This window comes from Ixodes scapularis, unplaced genomic scaffold (assembly GCF_016920785.2).
Source record: "Ixodes scapularis isolate PalLabHiFi unplaced genomic scaffold, ASM1692078v2 ptg000020l_1___fragment_2___debris__unscaffolded, whole genome shotgun sequence".
In the NCBI taxonomy this organism is placed as follows: domain Eukaryota; kingdom Metazoa; phylum Arthropoda; class Arachnida; order Ixodida; family Ixodidae; genus Ixodes; species Ixodes scapularis.
Genome location: NW_024609890.1, coordinates 224,725 through 247,626, shown reverse-complemented (window position 1 = coordinate 247,626; position 22,902 = coordinate 224,725). Strand labels below are relative to the sequence as shown.

Below are 22,902 nucleotides of genomic sequence, written 5' to 3'. Positions count from 1 at the left end.
AATGCAAAAGTAAGGAAGGTCGGCAACGAGTGAACAAGCAGCAAGTGTTGCTTTTGCTCAAATCGGGAGTTAGTGCATTGCGCTCCCTCGTCGTAAGCTAACGCAAGTGTGGGAACGGGCCTTGAGCGCGTGTATCAAGTGAGCGATTGGACTGGCTACTTGTCGTGCCATGACCTGTCCAATAGTGTGCGGGAAGCCTGTGCCGACTTCCAGACGTCTGTCCTTCTGTCCGCAGCGCTGGAGAAGAAGATGATGGAGTGCACCAACCTGTTTGAGCAGAGCCGGGGCTCGAGCTTTGCCAAGCAGCGCCACAAGCCACCGGCGCCCTCTGCCAAGCACACCTACCCCTCCGGATTCGAAGCTCCCCGGCCGCCCCGGTCGTCCGCTTCGTCCTCCTCCTGTGAGTGGGACCAGAGCCGCCATAGTCGCCCACAGCTTAGAGAAGCCGTGCGACAGTTTTCCCCCTTTCAGTAAATACCGTCTAGCATTATTCCTCGACATTCATATCTTACGGAGCATGCGTTTATTTTTTTCTTCGCGCAGTGGCAGTCGCAGAAAAAGCTTTAGAAAAACTAGCGACGTTCACTTCTCGAATTCGCAGCCACAACAGACGGCCACACGATCCGGGATCGATTACGTGCCGCCAATTTTTATCGTAGCCACGCGCCGCAATCGGCAAGGCACGGGAAGTCTGTGCCAACTTCCAGACGTCGTTAGGGTTTGGCTGTTCCCCTTGTCTCGGATTCGTGCTTCGGCGTTCTCAAATGCCACAATCTCGTAAAAGCAATTAAAAGACGCCAGGGACCCGTTACACGCTGCGTTCCTTACACTGTTAGCAACAGTGGGAGCTACCATTTCGGTGCTTGGCTCAGTCTGGACGCAATTGGGACTAGAAAATATGTCTTCCCGAGCTTTATACGCATTTTGCTTCATCGTCAACTGTTTTGAACGCTTCTGGGGGTTTTCTGCAATTTTGTGCCGAGCTTCGACTTACTGGCAACCGCGATTTCGAGCACTGAGATGGCCAAAGTGTCATTGTTCTAAAGCTAATAATGAATTTAGGCGAGACTGAGCATACGCTCCGACAAACTGTCGGTCCGACTGTCGGTTGCCCAATTCCAGACTGAGCAAAAAACTAAAGCTCCCGAATAAAATTTGCGCGTCGCATTTCTCGCGAGTACTGCCAACCGTGTTTGCGCGAACACGCGAGACACGTGTGAGTGCGGCGCCGTCATTTGCTTCCTAGGGTCACTTATTTAGGTGCTGCGCCGCAAGTTGCTTCCAAGGGCTGCACCTCGTGCGTCGTTGTGTCTGTCGCTACTCGTAAGACGAGTACAAACACATCGAGGGGCTTTGCAAATAATCATACCCGTAGGCTTCTTTCTATGCCGGGTGTCAAAGAGAAAAGATAACAGCATTTTTTTTTGCTGCAGAAATAAGCTATGTATGTGTTGCGGAGCATTCCGCCTCCTCCAAAATGTAGCGCTAGCAGCCGGTGTTAGATGCCAAAGTTCCGGAGCTTGCCGTTATCTCGTTAGAAACTTCTAAGTGATTTTCGGAAAGTTTCAATGAGAATATTGGGACCATTCCCAAGAGCAGATGTCATTTTAGTCTATGTTTTTCTGGGCTGTCACCTTTCGTCGAAGATGTCCGGAAATCGTTCGGCAACTTTTAAATTGGATAACAATAAGTTCTCGAAATTTAGCATCTGATGGCAACCCCTGGTGCTACATTTGTCAGTCATCACTTGTATTCCAAGAACAATTCAGTCGTTCTAGTTTGAACACAAATGGTGTTTAAAGGCAGATATATTTGAGGAAAGTGTGGCATGATGCCACAAAAAGCCGCTTTATGCCCACCAGATTTCTGTCTCACTAAATTTAGTGGACAGTGTTCACGTGACATCCCTTTCTTGAGGGTCGTCACGTGACCTGTCGTCACGTGGCATGGTCGCATCATTAATAGAGTTGGGATTTCAGGGGCATGCCCCGATTTTGAAAAGTTGAATTCTGTTTTATTATCTCAAAGGTTCTCAAGAGAGCACTTTACATGAGGGGGGGTGGGCGGGGGGGGGGGGGGGGGGAGTATTTATAATTAAGTATACAATAAGAACAAAAGCAAAACTCTAAAAAATGACATTATACATACTTCACAAGAATAATTCAAACATTTCATGAATTTTTTTTTTTTTAGTTTTGCGGACAATGTGTTTGTGCAATGAGTTCCAGTCGGCAATTGCAAGAGAAAGTGGAGAGTTTTGAAATTTGTTAGTTCTAGAGAAGGGGAGGCGCACCTTTAAAGGGATGATGAAGGCACTTGGAAATGTAAGATGGGTTTTGGAGATGGTAGGCTGAGAAATTCAGATAATGAATACTAGATGCCATGAAAGGAAACAAGACTGGAAATTTTGGTTCTATCGGTTAGTAGTCTGAAGTCTAGGGTTTTTTTAATAGCCGTGACGTTTGAGGTATATGAGTAGTGATGAGTGATATAACGTGATGCTTTATTTCGGATAAATCCTATAAATGGTAAAATTGGATAAGTCCAAATTTACCAAAATTTTACCGACGGGTGTTTTTCGCATTTTTTCTTTTATTTATCCGAAAAGACGGAACCCTAGGTAGAGGGTGTCCAAAGTCACTAGGCTCGACCTAAAATGGACCGTAAAAATCGATGCCCGCACATAGCAATCTAAACTTTTCGCCAGAGGTGTATTTGACAAATCGGTTTTTTCTTGTAAAATTACAAATCGTAGCTACCTTTCTGTAAAAAATAGGGCCAAAAAGCTTGCCAGGGAGAACGGTGGATTGCGACGCAGACGACCAAGTCGAGTAGCGGTGCACATTTGACGCTCATATTGATGGATGGCGCTACCTCCTTATCGAGACGGCTCGCGATCACCGGGGTTTATTAAAATTAACATAATATTTTTGTAATGTACCTCTGGTTAAAGAATAAATGCAAACAATAAAAGCAAAACTGAAAGTAAAAAAAATTGTTTGTATTATGACGGTGCTTTTGCTGCCAGCGGATTTCATCTGTGTGTCATCTGCTTTCTTTCGCTATCGGCTAGAACTTCCGATGCTGTTCCCGACGCCATCTATCAATATGTGTGCCAAACGCGTCCCGCTACTCGACTTGGTCATCTGTGTCGCCACCCGCTGTTGTGCCTGGCAAGTTTTTTGGCCCTATTTGTGACAGAAAGGTGGCTATGCTTCGTAATTTTAGATGAAAAAACCGACCTGTGAAATACACCTTTGATGAAAAGTTTACATTGCTACCTGCAGGCGTCGATTTTTACGGTATATTTTAGATCGAGCCTGGTGCCTTGGGACACCTTATAGACGATACTTGTAATACAGTCAAACGATTTTACTAAAAAACTGCTGTCCCCTCCGTGTGGGCTTTAACTGGCGCCAAGCATAAGCCGCAAACGAGGGAATTCTAGCCTAGCCCAAACTATTTCTAGGTTGCTATCTACGGAGATGGGTATCGCAGTAATAGATTTGCTATCTGCAATGAGGACTCCTCCTCCCGTGACAATGTACGATCCTTACGAAACAGACGAAACGACTCACTCAGAAGGAGCTCCTCGTTTAGCACTTGGGGAATCAACCGTGTTTCGGTGCCAATTACCATGTTGGCATTGGTATCATCATTTGTGGAAGCGGTGTTCCGATAACAGTGTCAGCTACCAGTACACATCTATCGAGCCATTTCCATTTGGTTTTCATCTACTTTGTTGTCTTGAATTGTCTCGATTTTACACGGAGTGCCCCGAAAGATTCAATATTGTCCCGATTGTCCATTAAGTGTCCAGTTGCTTCACTGGAACGCCTGTATATATTGTGCCTTTCACCCGTTGATCATAGTTTTGCGTCGGCAGGGAGCCAGCGTAGCCGGCTGCCTTCCCTTCCTTCTAAAGATCTGGATATACAACACCATCGACCAATAGCATGCGGCTCTTTCTGGGGCAGACTCGTCTGCCGACGAGTCTGCCCCAGAAAGAGCCGCATGCACTTCGATTGGTCTGCGATGGCTTCCGGCGACGCGATGCAATTTCCGCGTGCACTCCTGTTGGCACGTTGTTGTTGGACAGCTCTACGAAAGATAAACTTTGTAAGTCGCTCAAGAAACGCCCTGACATAGGCTAGGTACATTCACCAAAGACTCCAAATGGGGATGACTTTTATACCAAACGAGCCCTCGTGTTTTTGCCGCTTGTCTCTGTGGAAGTTGTGCAATCATTCTCCGACTTCGAGAATTCGTTAACAGAGAGAAGCCACAGCCAAAGCAAACAAACACCTAAGGTGTTCCTGACCATTTTCTTGAATGCATGAGAGTAGAATGTCTGTTTTTGTATAATAAAAAGAAAAATGCATATTTCAGTGCTAATAAACACTCTGAGCATACTCGCTGAAGCCTACATTGGCCCAGAAAGTGTCCCAATGTTTTGGCGTTTCCTGTCCCGATTTTGTCCCGATTTCACCAGTAATTTTGTCCCGGAAATCCCAGCTCTAGTCATTAGTGCCACTTGACAGATGTGAGATTGGGTCACGTGATGTCACGGTGGCACACGACATGTTACTTGACAGCAGGGTGTTATGTGATGTCATGGTGTCACGTCATAGTATCACGTGAAACCACTGCGGAAGGTCAATTCACGTGACACCACTAAATTTGTCACCCTAAATTTGTATTCACATCGGTGCAGACAAAAACATGCAGCATATTTGAACGCAAACGTTTCACAGAAGTCCGTTTAGTTTGGTCACGACTAATGATAAATGTGGGACGTCCAACCCAGCCCTACTTGGGGACTCAACGTAATTTATGTCTTCCAACCTTATCCGAACGTTTTATGTCTTCCAACCTTATTCCCAAGATTAAGATACGGCGATCAGGTCTTCGTCGTCGTCATCGCGCACCGCCATTATCGTCGCGGATGGCTCGCACCACGCGGCCGACCAGCACGGGTCAGTTTGAACGTAAATGTCGTCGGGACTAGTTCCAGGGTCCCTGTCTTCATCGCGATACATTTAATTTTTGATCCAGTACCTCACCGGCAACGCGTGTTACGCGATCGCCGTTTCGCAGACGTGGCGCACCCTCCCGCCTGGTGCGAGGCGTCCCGTGTGCCGGCGTTTTACCGGGACGTGGAGCGCCAGGTGACGGTGCCCGGTGCGGGGATCAACGGGGCCCTGGTGTGCTCCCTGCTGCTCTCGTCGGGCCTGTCTCGGCCCGTACTGGGCCGGATATGGGAGCTGTGCAGCTGCACGCTGGCCGGAAGCTTCACCCCGACCGAGCTCTACACCGCCCTTGCACTTGTCGCTGTTGCTCAGGCAAGACGCATTCTATGCACATTATTCGGGGACACTCAACTTTCCCAAAAAAACTTCCATACCAAAAGTGCTTTAGGGGTCGTTTATTATGGGAAAAATCGTCATGAACAAGCAACATGCAAAAAGTGTTACAAAAAGTTTCTAAAAAAAAAATGAAAGACGTTTACAATTCTCTGTAATGCTAAATTAGAGTGTAGCTCTTGAGCAGGAGGAGGGGAGGATACGGAGGGCAGGATGTGTAAGTAGTGATAGAGTGCAGGCGAGCTGGTAATTAATCAACATCTTGTAGACCCTGAGATGGGGAACAATAGAAAAAAAAACGGACAAACACAACAAAATCTCAAACGTAGCTGAAATTTATTGATATGAGCACACCAATAAATAGACTTTCAAACAAATGAAAAAAGAGAAAGGGGAAAAAAGAACTCAAACGCATAAACAAGACGGGCAACGAGTTTGCCCCAGACAGCATGAGCCACTCGCCGGCTCCAACACTTTTGGAAAGGGAGCCGACCACCCGAACAACAACAACCCCAAGGTCAACACACAAGGCAAACTCTAAACCACTAAAGCCTAAGCTTCATTTCCTATACATAATTAAACAGCGCACAAGGAGAGGGACAGAAAAGGAAGACAGAACAGGCAAGCGCTGACTCGCAACTGACGATTTACTATGAAAAGGAGAAGGAAGAAAACTACACACATGAACATATATCGGAAAAGAGAAAGATGTGAAAAAGCTAATAAATTAAATAAAATTACACCTAAAATAATTATAGCTGAAAAGGAAAACAAAATAAAATGAAAATCAATCTCTCAAAGTCCTAGGCATGTCCAGTGCCGGCACTCCGAAGCCTTGACCATACACCTATTTCTGCGCAGCTGCCCCCATAAACTCATACTCGCTGTCTTGTAGTGTTAATGATGGCTGGCTCACACATTTGGATTCGAGCTTTCTTATCCAAAAGGCTTCCACTATTTCTCTTGTTGTTTTTTCTTTATGGGAAGCTAGAACAGTTGTTGCACAAAAATCTGGATCACATCCACAGGTTCTGCAGCGGATGGCTAGGTGGCTTCCAGTGGTGGTTTGAAGAGACTGTTTATGTTCCCTCAAGCGGTCGTTGAGGCAACGCCCAGTCTGTCCGACATAGGTTTTCCCGCAGGACAGAGGAAGATGGTAAACCACTTGTAGAATGCAAGACACAAAGTGCACCTTGTGGTTTTTCATGCAGCAAGCCCTGCTGTCATTGTTCTTGTCCACAAGCGTGCAAATTCTACCCAGTTTGTTTGGGGCTGAAAACACCATGGGCACGTTGTATCTATTGGCAACATTTTTTAAGTTGTGCGACGTCTTGTGGATGTATGGTATAACTAGTGGTCGGATATTGGTAAGGTCTTTGCTCTTTTTTCTTTTGGTCGATCCTTTACAGGTTTGTATCAGAGTGCCCGCAACTTCACTTAACATGGCTGATGGAAAGCCGGATCTTGAGAGTTTGTTTACTTGAGTGCTGAAACCCTGTTCGATGGTGTGGTGACAGGATTTTTTCAAAGCTGAATACATGCACGAACTGGCTATCCCTCTTTTTATTAATTTTGAATGGGCAGATTGGTAATTAAGAATTTCTTTTTTTGGAGCGTGGTAGGTAGGACCAACAAATGTGGTGATCTGAGATTTTTATAGATAGGTCCAGGAACTGCAGCACATTTAGAATAGGTTGTTCATACGTAAAACTCAGACCTTTACCGCTTCTGGAGAAAACACTCAGGATTGTATCTATTAAGTCTTCTGTTTGTTCTTCTTGGAGGATAATAAGAAAGTCATCAACGTACCTGAAGACTTTTATAATAGACATAGTGCTCAAAAGCGGTGCGAGGATCATGTCTACGCCTCCCAGAAAGCGTAGACATGATCTTTCTGGGAGGCGTAGACATGATCCTCGCACTGCTTTTGAGCACTATGTCTATTATAAAAGTCTTCAGGTACGTTGATGACTTTCTTATTATCCTCCAAGAAGAACAAACAGAAGACTTAATAGATACAATCCTGAGTGTTTTCTCCAGAAGCGGTAAAGGTCTGAGTTTTACGTATGAACAACCTATTCTAAATGTGCTGCAGTTCCTGGACCTATCTATAAAAATCTCAGATCACCACATTTGTTGGTCCTACCTACCACGCTCCAAAAAAGAAATTCTTAATTACCAATCTGCCCATTCAAAATTAATAAAAAGAGGGATAGCCAGTTCGTGCATGTATTCAGCTTTGAAAAAATCCTGTCACCACACCATCGAACAGAGTTTCAGCACTCAAGTAAACAAACTCTCAAGATCCGGCTTTCCATCAGCCATGTTAAGTGAAGTTGCGGGCACTCTGATACAAACCTGTAAAGGATCGACCAAAAGAAAAAAGAGCAAAGACCTTACCAATATCCGACCACTAGTTATACCATACATCCACAAGACGTCGCACAACTTAAAAAATGTTGCCAATAGATACAACGTGCCCATGGTGTTTTCAGCCCCAAACAAACTGGGTAGAATTTGCACGCTTGTGGACAAGAACAATGACAGCAGGGCTTGCTGCATGAAAAACCACAAGGTGCACTTTGTGTCTTGCATTCTACAAGTGGTTTACCATCTTCCTCTGTCCTGCGGGAAAACCTATGTCGGACAGACTGGGCGTTGCCTCAACGACCGCTTGAGGGAACATAAACAGTCTCTTCAAACCACCACTGGAAGCCACCTAGCCATCCACTGCAGAACCTGTGGATGTGATCCAGATTTTTGTGCAACAACTGTTCTAGCTTCCCATAAAGAAAAAACAACAAGAGAAATAGTGGAAGCCTTTTGGATAAGAAAGCTCGAATCCAAGTGTGTGAGCCAGCCATCATTAACACTACAAGACAGCGAGTATGAGTTTATGGGGGCAGCTGCGCACAAATAGGTGTATGGTCAAGGCTTCGGAGTGCCGGCACTGGACATGCCTAGGACTTTGAGAGATTGATTTTCATTTTATTTTGTTTTCCTTTTCAGCTATAATTATTTTAGGTGTAATTTTATTTAATTTATTAGCTTTTTCACATCTTTCTCTTTTCCGATATATGTTCACGTGTGTAGTTTTCTTCCTTCTCCTTTTCATAGTAAATCGTCAGTTGCGAGTCAGCGCTTGCCTGTTCTGTCTTCCTTTTCTGTCCCTCTCCTTGTGCGCTGTTTAATTATGTATAGCAACCACCAACTAGCCCAAGTATCCACCATTTTGAACTTCATTTCCTACTTCCAAGCAAACGCTTCACAATTTCCTCGCCCCCCCCAAGTTTACAAAGCCCCCCTCACACAAGCAAAAACTCTTTCATCCGCTCACTGATAACCAAAGACGGCTGGCTCACACAATTCCCATGCTCGCGAATGCACAAAGACTCCTTAATTAGCCTTCTAAACAATTCTTTTTCGTAACACGGAATGGAAGTTTCGTCCCAAAGAGGGGAACAAAAATTACACAAACCAACATGATTTGCCCCCGCAGGGGGCGCCTGCACCTTAGGTGCTAGGTGCTTGGTGAGTTGCGTCACCACGGACCCCAGCTACGTGGGCCACCATACCCGCACGCAGGGGGCACCTTGGTAGGTGCTTGGTGAGTGGCGTCACTACGAACCCCGAGCCATGTGGGTTCGCCCACCCACGTCTGGCTGTGCGTGGCGTACCCGTGTCCGGGGAAAAGGGGACCCTGGTGGTTGAGCTGAGCCCGGGGTATGTTTGGACCCTTCGGGGCCCCCCGGGCGAGGCAATACACCGCTTCGACCCCTGCTTCTCGTAGACGGGTGTCCTGGCTTGGCCCGACCAGGATGATTCAGTCAGTCGCCTCTTCTACCCTCTTCTTCCTTCTTTCACTTTTCCTTCCACCTCTTTCTCTTTTCTTCTGCACTCTCTTCCTTCCTTTTTCACCTTCTTAGGCGGCAAGGGCTAACCTTGAGTGGAAACAGGTCCTGTCCCAGCATCCACACTCGGTTATAGTGCCCGGGCAGCACTGGTAGTGTAATTGTGTCAGCCAAGCCTTTCTTGCTATGGCACATTACCTACCCCCTTGTTGGGCTCCGTGGTGGGCGGTGCACCCGGGCACTGAACTTTCTTTCCCATCTTTATGGGTTCTCGCACTAAAACCATCCTCGATCGGCCCCTGAAAAGGGTCCGCACCGAAGTCCAAATTCCAAAAAAGACACCACCAACACCGTCCAGATTTCCAAAGTTTTTGATTCTTCACTCCGAAAATGAGAAACAGCTCTCGAAATTATCTCCTTTCCTTGTCGCAAAAACACTCGAGGGTGTTGTCGGTAAGGAATTCAAAGCCAAGAAAATGCCATCCGGTGACCTACTCGTTGAGATTGAGTCAAGCGAGCAGAGTACTGCACTACTAGGTTTAACGTCCATTTCTGGATGTGACATCTCTGTCTCTCCCCACCGAACGCTAAACAGCATCCAAGGAGTTATTTCCGAGGATGACCTCCTTGACAGCTCTGAAAGTGAAATCGTTGAAGGCCTCTCTGACCAAGGTGTCACAGCTGCAAGACGTATCACCATACGTCGTGATGGGAACGAGCTCAAGACAAAACATATTGTACTCACCTTCCAATCAACCGTCCTTCCTGAAGCTGTGAAAGCTGGCTACCTGCACTGCAGAGTTCGGCCTTATGTGCCAAACCCCCGTAGATGTTTCAAGTGCCAGAGATTTGGCCATGGCTCTCAGAGCTGCCGTGGAAAGGCCACCTGTGCGAAGTGTAGCAAGACCGACCACGAAGCTGATACATGTACTAACAACCCACGCTGCGTAAACTGCTCAGAAGCTCACCCAGCATATTCCAGATCATGCAAGACATGGAAAAACGAGAAAGAGATCCTCACTTTGAAAGTTAAGGAAAACCTCTCTTTTCCTGAAGCACGCCGTCGCTTTGCATTCATGCAGAAAGGCGGCTACGCCCAAGTGGTGCAGCGGGGACCTGCACCACTGAAGGTTGCAGTGGCAACCCAGACGTCCTTTCTGGACTATGGGAAGCCACGGCAGTCCCCCACGCCCCAGCTGAAGATTCAGCTTCCGGGGCGTGCAATCTCGGCTGGGCGGTCTTCGGACCCCCCAAGCCAGAGTGCGAATCCTCGCGCTCAAACAGGGCAACAGCCTGTGTCTTCTCAGGCTGTTTCCCAAACTCAGGATGGACCGGTGGCTGCCGCAACCGTCCCTTCTCCGCGATCTCCTTCCAGGGAGAAGGGTCGACATTCTCGCCCACACTCCCTGGAGAGACCATCATCGAAGGAGCGGCATGCAGAGTGTCGAACCGAAATTTTTATCGGTTCGGTTCCGGTTCGGGTTCACGGCTTTCGGTTCGGTTCCGGTTCAGTTCCGGGGAGCAAAAAATAACGGTTCAAACCGGTTCGAACCGGTTCGAACCGGTTTGAACCGCTAAATTGAAAATATATTTTCCACGTTTTTCTGGCCATATACACTATTTACGCTGTGAAACGATTAACTATATAGCTTCTTCGATCGTCCGTGCAATTTACTTTTGTTTTTAGGTACCAAAATATGAAATTCAGTTATTTAATTTTGACGGAAGAGTAGAAGAAAATCTACATTAACGCACATAACGTCGTGTTCATACGACTCGACATCTCTTTGTTTACCAGTAACACATATTTTACCTGAATCAAAATGTTTACGTACGAGAGTGAAGAGGTGAGCTTGTTGGTACATCTGTAAATAGATCAGCTTGAAATTTAGAACTATACGGCATTTTATTGTCCTTTCTTTGTGTTTAAGTAAAATTCTAAAGTTCAAGCCGATTTATTTACACGGTATAAATTATTGTCGCGAAGTGTGGTAGGCCGCCTAAAATACCCGTGATTGATACTACTTTGTGTCGCAGTATTAAAAGTGAAATTGTGATTGTGTCTTTGCACCAAGGAATTACATACATCACATAAAATTATAAAATGAGCACCTCGTGGCCATATATATTACCAGATATTGTTTACGAAATACACTTCACAATATATATGTATAAGATGACGACACAACTTAGCTAAAAGCCATGAAATTGTCAAAATGTCACAAAAGTTTTAGAATAATTCCTTTCGGACTATTTTTTATGGGAACACCGAGCGGTAATCAAAATGCTTGTTGTTTTAACTAAACATTGTTTACACTCAGTACCGCATGCATGCGACTAATCATGCAGTAAGGAGTAATCGCAATTGTTCACCCTAACCTATACGCACCTTCGCACTCCGATCGAATCTTTCCCAAAATAGCGCTTGTCCGAGTGAACATTTTTTTATACAGGAGACGCTGGCATAGCCTGGCTGTTGAGATTTGTTCTTGACAAGATGCCGGCCAATTTAATTTGCAAATGAGCATCACCCTTGCTAAGCGATGACTTTAACACGATAGTGTTCAGGAGCTCATGTCGCAGAAAGCCCGATGTCTGTGGCGTGACTAGAAAATCTTGGTTGGTCGATAGGGTGATGACGTCAGAGCTACATGCCCTCGCGCAAGAATTTCAAACAACCCACAATGCTCATGTGAAACGTAACATCACGCGTGGAATAAAAGTGATTAAAACATGACATGTAATGCGAATTAAAGTTCGTCCTATGTCGCAAAGGATTTCACTTTTTAAAGCAATTCCTTTGCCTTAAAGAAAAAAATTAAGAATATTAGGTGGGATTTGAACCCAGGACCCTTCGGTTGCGAGTCAGACGCTTTTGACTAGGCCACGCGCGGCACACTTTCGTGGCAAATGAGAATGCGATGCAAACAAGACCCGTTAAGCCTATCGCGTTCCACTTTTAAAGACGAATTGCTTAAGCGTCTTCCAAGATTCTTTTTTATTATGTAAAACGAAGTAGTATTTCACGTTCTACTCGACATGGCAGCTACATAATTGGACACTTTCTGACGGTTTGCATGCGTAATCGTCATAGTTCCGCCGCGCGCCCTTGTTTACTTTGTTTTTGTCCAGCCCACAGACACATACAAGTAATGTTCCCCACATAAAAAAGACAATAACAGACTTCCATATGCTTGAGAAGTTATATGTGTGAGGAACAGATAGTTATTTAAATTAACTTCAAAATCAGGAATGTGTGTAAGGCTGTCCCATATCACTTACAACGTGGCTGTCGAGGATAAAAACGCCGGAAAAGATTGGCAGAACATTTTTCAGATAATTTGGGGGGCATTGCTTGAGGGTGGTCGGCCACTTATTTGTGTTGTCAAATATTCAATTAATAATTAAATATATTTTTATAACGATCAATAAATTTTACTTTATAAAGTTCCCATAACCGCTTGAGACCGACGCGGAAGGACGATACTCGAAACTACGCTAGCTGTGCAGTCTGCGTAAAAGTGTTTTTCTGTTAGCTGATTGGCAGTGTGAAACATCGGGTTGCAGGGTGTGCCAAAAAGGACTCTGTGCTCACATGATAGATCGGAAGGCAAATACACGAAATGTGCAAAAAGAGCGAGATAATTAACGAAATCTTTCTAAACAATCCCTTACAGAACGCCTTACTGCAAAAAGATATGCGTAAGAATGCACGCAATGAAATTTATAATTTTACATAAATAGGGCGAAGGACAGATAAAGATTCTTAAAATCTTAGTATAACTTACATTTCATCAGCTTCCATGAGCTCGAAACTTCGCGAAATGCTGCCTCGGGAGGCTAATGTTATAATCGGTTTTACCTGCACTTGTTTTGGCCCTCACTTTAGAACGCTGTGCTTGAATAGTCATGCGCGCTAACATTTCTCTAGGTTGCCATATATCATCGCGAGACTGCTACAAAAATGGCACAACTTTACAATTAGGACATCTATTGCTAGTGTTCCAAACATCACATTCCAGCAGAAAGCTTAACTGTTTAACATGGTATGCACGTGACATCATCACACTATAGGCTGGTGGTCATTGTGATTTCTTCTTGCTGAGAACATCGAATTCGATGGTGCAAAATGCATGCTGCAGGAGGTTAAGCTCAGTGAAAGCCAAGTATTTTAAAAGCACGTATTACTATTAGCGGCGAGATGTTTTGGTGGCGCCCTCCTACGGTTCCCCCTTGTGACGTCATAACCTTGCAAACAACAAGTTTGATGGTGTTTGTAAATAGCATGGTGGAAGCTTGAAATCATTGCACTCTCAAATGAACACTGCCAACACCGTCAAAATTAGAGTTCTTTCATTCCTCTTATTTCGTCAATGATAAATCCCCTTTCCGACGTCATAGTAAGCGTTCGGCCAATCGCGGAAGGCCGACCACAGCGACGCTTTCGGTCGCGCACGTCGCCAATTCTTAGTGCATCGTCGTGAGGAACAGCGCGAGCTTCTGGAACGACAAAAACGTGCTATTTGGCAAGAGGCTTTTACACACAAAGTAGTTTCCGGGGTCACGCGTTTTGGTCTGCGCCAAAGATGCGGGGAAGAGGAACCTTTACAACACAATAGGTTTTTAAAATTAACCCCCCTCTCGCTTACACACACGCACGCAAACACACACACACAAAGAAACACACACACACACACTTCTTTTTACAGCGGAGCTATTAAGGGCTAGTTTCCTCAGTATCGTGTCCGTCAGCAAACAAATGATGACACTAAACTCCGGACAGCTACCACCATCTATAAATGACGACGGCAACCAGACAACAGGCTTGCTGGTTGTCTGGTTGCCGCCGGCGTGTGTACATGTCGGAAACCTCTCCAGCCTTTCCATTCTGGCTTGCCGACTTGCGGCCGGCCATTACTTCATTTACACCATAGTACAGCTTCGCTGGTCTTCCTTCTTCACCAGAGTGGAAAGGCTGAGAGTATTCCTGAGGAATTGCCTCCTCCGTTGGTGTGTGTTCATTCGACAATTTTATTTGACACTTGTTAACCGCAACCCTTCAATGCTTTTATTTTTCACCCCGTGAAGTTTAGATGAGTCATAAAACGACATCGCGTTGGAATGTTCACGACTTTTCCGAGGCGTACTGGTCCTCTGACCCAAGTATACTCCCACAGGCCACCACTGATTCAGAAGCTTCTTTGTCGCGGTGAAATTGCGAGGCCAAAAATGAGACTATTTCTTTTAGAATTGCCTTCGCAAAGATTGATGTCGTAATTGTGGGATCAAACCCTCCTGCCTGACGACAGTCGAGCACGGCTCATGGATTGAGCAGAACTGCGTGAGCACTGTACATTGGCTCGTAACAAGCAACGCCTTGGTGGACACTTGGGTAGTGGCTCGTGTCCAACCACTGCGGTAATGAGGATAGCCGAACTCTAACATTGCCTGGAGCTCCAGCACGCGTTTTCTTCCTTTCCAACCCCAGCGCGGGGGTATGATTAACGTTGGCGGCATAACATAGGCACCAGGCCACGTGACCGCTTTTGGCTCCGAGTTGAGGGAATGAACGATGCTCATATTTCTCTAACTTTTTGGCGACTGCCATTGCCTAGAAAAAAGAAAAAAAGCCAAGTTCAATCAGTTATTAACGTTATGGAGTGATCCTGAGTAGAATTTAGTGATGTATAGAAATCTTTTTATAGCTTCTTTAAGCAAAATACAGAGGGTGTCGAAATTTGGGCAAAAACTTGAGAACGACGCTCGTGTGAGACTTACAGCGACTGCCATTGTTCGGCTGTCCCTCTGAGGTCACTAAAATATTTTTTTTAAGTATTCCTTCCGTACACACATGTAGTTCTATGGAATGTCATATTAATAAGTCGCATTTAGTCATTTCGATACTTCTATTCTCGGACACATTTTTCGGATGCAGTTCAGCAGCAACGAAAAGAGTGTTTGGGTGCCTCAATGATATAAAATTGGTCGTGCAACAATTTTTGTGCTTTCAACAAATACTGCTAAGAAGTAACCCCTGACGTTTATAGACTGCGAAAATATGCATTAATTTTCCCCTCCGCGCAATAGCAGATGCAGAAAAAATAAAGGAAAAAGACAGCTGTCGATCCCCTCCTCAACTCGCAATTTGAACACGCGGCCGCGTGATCTGACGCTAATTATATACCGTCAGTGTTCATCATAGTCATGCCCTAGGCGGCTAGGGTTTGGAAAGCAAAAGCTTTGGCTGGGAGCTGCAGATATTTTTAGAGTTGGGCTATTATCATATTTAATTGACATGAGCCGAATGTTTGACGATGCTGACTGTCAAGAACCCGTGCATTGGACTAGGTGTTATGAAAATCGCTTACGTCACGATGTCACGTGACTCGGTGCAAAATCGTGATGTCATGTTACGTCACGCTGTCAACAAGGCTAATACATCCAGTGACGTCCTCAAATTAAATCGAGTTGACGCAGTGAGTCACGTGACGTCACGAGGTCACGTGACATTACTTGACATGTATTGACACAATGACGTCACGTGACAACGTGACACATGGTTAATCATAGTGCCAATACAAAAGCGCCACGAAAACCCACAAGTTATTATACATTGCAATTCTGTTTATGACCAATTCGATCAATAGAAATACAGCCGCCAATTTTTTATTCCCATATGTTCATTTTGTGATAATAATAAAAAAAAAGAAAAAAAAAAAGAAATTACCTTAAACCGTTTTGAACCGGTTACCGTTATATTTTTTTCGGTTCGGTTCCGGTTCAGTTCCAAGATGGCGGCGAAGATTTCGGTTCGGTTCAGTTCCGGTTCGGCCAAAAATAACGGTTCTGTTCCGGTTTTCGGTTCGGTTCGGTTCCGGTTCGACACCCTGGCGGCATGGCTCTCGTGCCGCACCTACAGTGCCTAAGAGACAGGAACGGGTGGACTTGAGCGACGCTTCGCCCAGCACCCCCTCTGCCTCTTCGGCTGGGGCTGGGCGCGGGCGGGGCATGGCGCCCCGTTCCCCGAACCTGAACAAAAATGTGGAAAAAACCTCGCCTCAGGAAACTGAGGCCATGGATGAGTGTAGAGAAGTCTCCACTCATGCGTCTGACCAAGACGATATGGAGTGGCAGACTTCTAAAAATAAACACAAAAGCAAAAAACCTGTGATCCCTCCAACGTGAGATTGTAAATTAATTTATGCCACATGCAGCAGCTTTAGAACTTTCATTTATTCGCCCAGTGTTCCTTCTTTATTCATATTTTAATCTCATTTATTAAACAATGACCAATTTCCATTTTATGCAGTGGAACTGCCGTGGCCTTATCAGAAATATAGATGATGTAAATTATTTTATGGACGAGTTGAGACCAATCGCCCTCAGCCTGCAAGAAACACATTTAAATGACACTCATACACAAATTTTACGTCAGCACCAAGTTTTTAGGAAAGATAGACTCTCCCCAAATACGTCGGGAGGAGTGGCACTGGTGGTGCAGAGTGGTGTTGCTTGCTCGGAGGTACCCCTTTCTACGCCCTTAGAGGCTGTAGCGGTACGCCTTCTTGTTGACCGCTTGATCACAGTTGTTTCTCTCTATTTGCCACCTAACTCTGCACTGCATATGTGTGAACTTGAATCACTTGTAAAACAATTACCGTACCTCAACCTTTTTTAATTTTAGGCGATTTTAATGCCCACCACCCTTTGTGGGGTAGTGCTCGCCAGGATTCACGTGGAGGTGTCGTAGAACGGTTTTTATTATCATCTGGGTTATGTCTTTTTAATGGGAGGGAACCTACATTTTTTAGTGCAGCACATCAATCATTTACATCTATTGACCTTTCTATTGCATCACCAATTTTACTTCCATGCTTTTCATGGACTGTTTTAAATAACCCTTTTGGGAGCGATCATTTCCCTATTATTTTAGAAAGCACGATGCCAATTCCTTCCATTCCGACACGTCTTCCAAGGTGGAAATTGGAAAAGGCTGATTGGTCTCTTTTTCGTTTGGAGGCTTTTATTGATTCATCTGTTCTCGTAAATATGAGCCCTGAAGATGCCACGCTGTATGTTACTGAAGCGATTATAAATGCCGCATCACACAGTATCCCCCAGACCTCTGGACGACTTCCCAAGAGGTGCAAGCCGTGGTGGAACGATGACTGCACCACAACACGCAAGTCACAAAACAAGGCATGGTGCATCTTCAGACGTTATCCCACTTCTAGGAATTTACTTGAATTCAAGAAAAGAAGAGCCGAAGCTCGCTGGATGCGAAGGCAAGCGAAAGGCAGGTCTTGGAAAAAGTATGTCACCTCTTTGAGCAGCTTTGTTTCTTCAAAGGAAGTGTGGGATCGTCTCAGGAAGATTAGGGGAGAATATTGGTCTTTCAGGATACCTCTCTTTTCCTCAGCAACATCCCTGAGGGAACAAGCAAATATTCTTGGTGAACACTTCCAGGAAATCTCTAATTCAGCCAACCATAGTGAATCCTTTAAGAGGTTTAGATCAGCAGCAGAAAAACAAACTATTTCTTTGTCTGGTGGTCAAGGTGCTCCTTATAACAAACCATTTACACGGTGTGAGCTTGAGTTGGCTCTCGGCGTCAAAAAGAAATCTGCGGCTGGGCCGGATAGGATTCAGTACGAGATGCTAAGAAGACTGTCGCCTGAATCCCTAAGCAGTTTGCTCACTTTTTTTAATTTATTGTGGGATGCTGCTTGTTTTCCGGACTGTTGGAAAATGGCACACATAATCCCTCTACTGAAACCCAGCAAAGACCCCTCCTTACCGACGAGTTATCGCCCAATTGCTCTGACAAGCTGCCTGGGCAAAACCTATGAGAGACTCGTTAATCGCCGTCTTGTACACTTTTTAGAGGCAGAGGGTGTTTTTGATAGAAATCAGTGTGGCTTTCGAGCAGGCCGCTCCACAGTAGACCACCTTGTCCGCCTGGAAACCTTTATTCGGGAAGCATTTGTCCATCGCCAGCATTGTGTGTCTGTCTTTTTTGACCTACAAAAGGCTTACGACACGACTTGGAGATATGGGATACTTCGAGACTTGTACTCATATGGTGTCCGAGGTCGCATGCTTCGTTGTATTCAAAGCTTCTTGACGGGTTGGACCTTCCAAGTGCGTTTGGGCTCCATCCTGTCGGATGTTTTTCTCCAGGAGAAGGGCGTCCCTCAGGGTGGAGTATTAAGCGTTACACTTTTTGCTGTAAAGATCAATAGCCTGGGAAAGGTTATACCACCATCTGTATCCTATTCAATGTATGTGGACGATGTGCAGATATTGTTTTCCTCTTGTAACTTGTCCAGCTGTGAACGGCAACTGCAGCTCACAATCAATAAGATGAGCAAGTGGGCTGATCAAAATGGCTTTAGGTTCTCCCCCGAAAAGACAATCTGTGTTCCCTTTTCACTCCGCCGTGGCCTGTTTCCAGATCCAGTGTTGCACTTGAATGATGTTGCTATATCTGTAAAGGAGGCCCACAAGTTTTTAGGAATAATATTTGATAAAAAGCTCACTTTTATACCACACTTGAAGGAGTTGAAACATAAATGCCTACGTTCTTCAAACATTCTCAAAGTGCTGTCGCATACAACCTGGGGGTCTGACAGACGGTGCCTGTTGCGACTGTACAACTCTTTGGTATGGTCCCGCTTGGACTATGGCGCGATTGTTTATGGGTCGGCGCGTCCGTCTGCCCTAAAGATGTTGGACCCCGTCCATCATCTGGGGCTCCGACTTGCCACGGGGGCATTTCGAACATCACCTGTGCCTAGCTTGTATGCTGATACACATCAAATGTCTCTGGAAAGACGAAGACAATATTTGACTCTTTGTTATGCTCACAAGGTATACAGTTTTCCTCAACATCCCTCTTTTGATGCCCTCCAATCTGCTACATCCCTCCGACTCTTTGAAAACAAGCCAAGTATTGTTCGGCCTCTGAGTTTCAGAGTTCAAAGCATGGCAACATCACTCCAGCTTCCCGTTAGTGAAGCTGCTTTGCTGAAGAGCTATGAAAGAATTGCACCTTGGGACCTTCTGCCAATCTATTGTGACTGGTCACTGTCCAAGTACAGAAAGAAAGATATTTCTTCACTCGTTCTTCAGCAGGAGTTTGCAGAACTGGAACAGAAATACAAGGACTACTCACACTTTTACACTGATGGATCAAAAACATCAACTTTCGTGGGGTGTGCGGTTTACTCCACTGCCTTCAAAAAAGTTAGACAACTCCATACTCTTGCAAATATTTTTACAGCTGAATTGTATGCCATTTCAATGGCTGTTGAGTACTTACTGGAGAACAATATTATGAAAGCAATTCTGTTTGTCGACTCCCAGAGCGTTCTTCTAGCCATTTCGTCCTTAACAGACAGTAAGAACCTTCTCGTACAATATCTTCGGGTACGGTTAAACCGAGCACTTCAACTAGGACACTTGATAAAATTCTGTTGGGTTCCTAGCCCCGTAGGTATTTCCGGCAATGAGAAAGCAGACTTGCTTGCTGGCTCTGCAAAAGAGTTCCCAAAACTGCCTCTTGGCTTGCCACACCAAGACCTGAAACCAATCATCCAGAAATCAATTATGAAGTCATGGCAGTTGGATTGGGATATGGAAAAAGAGAACAAGCTTCATGTTATCAAGCCCCAACTGGGAGTGTGGGAGAGTTCCTCCCATAAAGACCGTCGGGTTGAAGTTCTCCTTTGCCGCTTACGAATCGGTCATACCCGTTTGACTCATTTGCACCTGCTCTGTGGTGAGGACGTTAAACTCTGCGACAACTGTGGGAAAGCTATGACTGTTTTGCACATCCTGTGGCGTTGCAAATCTTTAAACCAAGAGCGGCGAACATGTTTTCCAGAACTGTTTCGAGGTCACCTTCCCTTTCACCCATATTTTCTGCTTGGCGATCAACCATTGGTACCATTCAATCGAGTTTTAAATTTCCTTCATAAAACTGGCTTTTTACACCAGCTGTAGCTTCCAGTTCTTATAGATTATACTTTTAAGCCTCTTGGAAAAACCTTTGTTTGGCGCAATATGGCCTAAGTTGCTCTTGCGCCAAAAAACCCCAATCATCATCATCAACATGATTTGCCAACTCGGAACTCTGCGCCTTATCCTTTATACTCCTTTTGTGTTCCGTAAGACGGTCATTCATACAACGCCCTGTCTGACCAACATAACACAATCTGCAGTCAAAGGGGATCTTGTAGACCACCTGTGCGACACAGGAGACAGAGTGACCTCTGTATTTTTTCCCACAACATCCCTCACGTCTGAAGGTAAACGGGGTGAGCTTGTCTAAGCGGAAGTCCGTCATAAAAACCACATTAACAAAAAAATTTCGCACCCAAAGCTTTTAGGCTATGAGGAAGGCCATGAAAATAAGGAATCGCCGCAAGAGGTTCCATGAATCAGCATTCCGCTACTGAGATCCATAACTTTATTTTGACTGCTGCACCGGAATTGAAATTTACCTCTGCGTCAGCAAAAGGTGGAAAGCTGCAGTTTTAGGGGCGAAGCTCCTTAGGGTCTAGCCTTGCCCATCCATCCGTCCGGCGTCCGTGCTCACATCGATTGCACTGCCTTTGGGATCGGCCCATGTTTAAAAAAAAAAAAACAATGTACGCCCGCACGGGGGTTTGAACTCAGGATTGCTTGCTTACGAGGCAGATGTCTTAACCACTACGCTACACTCTAACGTTGCATGTAGCCGCTCAACGTCTATACAGGAGAGGGCGCTGTGGTCAAATGCTTGTATAATCGCGTTTGCTAAATTCTACTAAATTTCGGCGGCAGTTGCGTCTGCTCTACACAAGCACCAAAATGGCGGCGCCCGCGCCAGTATCGGGGAACCGAGTGCCGATACTCAAAGCGCAGCTCATTTAGTGGCTCTATACCAAACCATGCGCGCCGAGTGAGTAGGGATGGTTACTCTTTGTTCCAGAACTTCAAAGTTGGTTTGCACGCATTTAGTTTTCCTATTTACACCTTTGTCATTGTAGTCCAACCTCCCCCCACGCTGGATAGATTCCCCATCACCCCTGTAAAGCAAGAATGGGTCCAGAAAACATCTGTGGTTGAGAACCATTACTCTAGATAGAAGATAGAAAAGTTTGAGAGCCCCTGCCGTAGATAGAAAATTGCTCTTGACGTGAAACTTGCAATTGTTTTGTCACGGCACAGGCGGGGCACCAACCGGAGCTGGAGCTGCTGTCCAGGCTACCCCAGGCTCCAATCCCGATGTTTGTCCAGCAGACGAACAATGTGCACGGAAATCTGCAGACCCATCATCAACAGCAGCAGCCACAACAACAACAACAACAGGTCAACCAAACTCGGCACCAACCCCACCTGCAGCAGCAGCAGTGGGTAAATCAGCCCCAGCAAAAGTTTGCTGTAACCCAACCTCAGCAACAGCAGTGGGTCAATCAGTCTCAGCAGAAGTTGGTCGCCACGCAGCCACATCAACAGCCTCTGTTCCTGCCTACGTCTAGCAACAATGTCACCAGTTATACAATGCCAGCGCTTGCGTCAGTGTCTATAAGTACCGCGCTTACGACGACCACGTCAACGACCGCGTCTGCATTGTCGAGCTTGCCAGCTTTTTCGAAGCCGGCGGCTGCAACGTTGCAGCCTTCGATGGAGCTGCTCGGAGCACTTTCGGCTTCGAGTCTGGACAGCCTGCCCGGAGCTGGACATAGGTCCCATGGGGGGTTTGGTGTACCTCCAGTGCCCACTGTGTCCTCTGTGCCCACTGTGTCCTCCGTGCCCTCTGTGTCCTCCGTGCCCTCTGGGTCCTCCATGTCCATTCTTCCCGTGGGCCACGATCGTCCATTGTCCGTCTTGCCAACTCAGCCGTCTAGACATCCTCTGGTGACAACTGGTTCAGGTATGTCCACTGTTTAGCCTTGACACGCGGATGTTTACACAATGGACCTTTTTCTAGCAAGGGCGGTTGTCTGCTAGCTACAGATGAAGGACAGCTCAACGTTCATCCGCTCATCAGAATGCGTCGACATTGTGCCCTTGTACCAGTTTTTATCGCTTTTTACTGTTCATACTATCGATAGTAAAACAAAATGATGAAATATGCGCAAAGGTTGGTGTTGACAGTGTTGGTCGTGTGGGACAATGCCCGCACGACCAAAGTGGGGAGGAGTATGCATGCGCGCAGGCTTGCTGAACAACGGTCCATTTTGGTGCAGACCATATTATACTTCTTTTCTCCTGTAGATCAAAGTCAGGCGATTCTAGTTAGAAGTTCTGTAATCTCTCAGTAGACTCTGAAGTGCTTGGTTTGCTTTTACATGCAGCCTTATAAAGGAACCCAGCTGTGTAGTTTGACTGCTTCCCAATTTGCACTGAAAATTATCTCGGAAAATTATACCATGCCAGAAACAAACATCCTCAGCAATGCCACGAACTTCATTGAGTTTAAAATAGTGAGAAGATTTCTAGGGATAGGCAAATATTCCGTTATAATGAATAGCTCATCGAAATGTGTTCTGTTTTGATCAGATTTAAGTATTCGACAATATTGAATTATTAGACCAAATCGAATTATTCTACTTTCCGAATACTCTGGCTTGAATTTATGTCCAGCCGGCGCAAGCTTCCAACCATTTCGTGCTCCCGAACTCGGTATGCTTGAAATTCAC

The 22,902-nt window shown here is 45.6% G+C and overlaps 1 protein-coding gene across 1 annotated transcript in view; it reads left to right on the top strand.

Annotated features, from left to right (window-relative positions):
• Positions 1–235: 235 nt before the first annotated feature.
• The window catches only part of LOC8025613, a gene marked incomplete at its 5' end in the record, with an annotated part of 46,155 nt that continues 23,488 nt past the window's right edge, over positions 236–22,902 (top strand). The window contains 3 exon segments of the mRNA XM_042287608.1: positions 236–400; positions 5,098–5,342; positions 21,428–22,133. Coding sequence (XP_042143542.1) covers positions 236–400; positions 5,098–5,342; positions 21,428–22,133 — 1,116 coding nt within the window.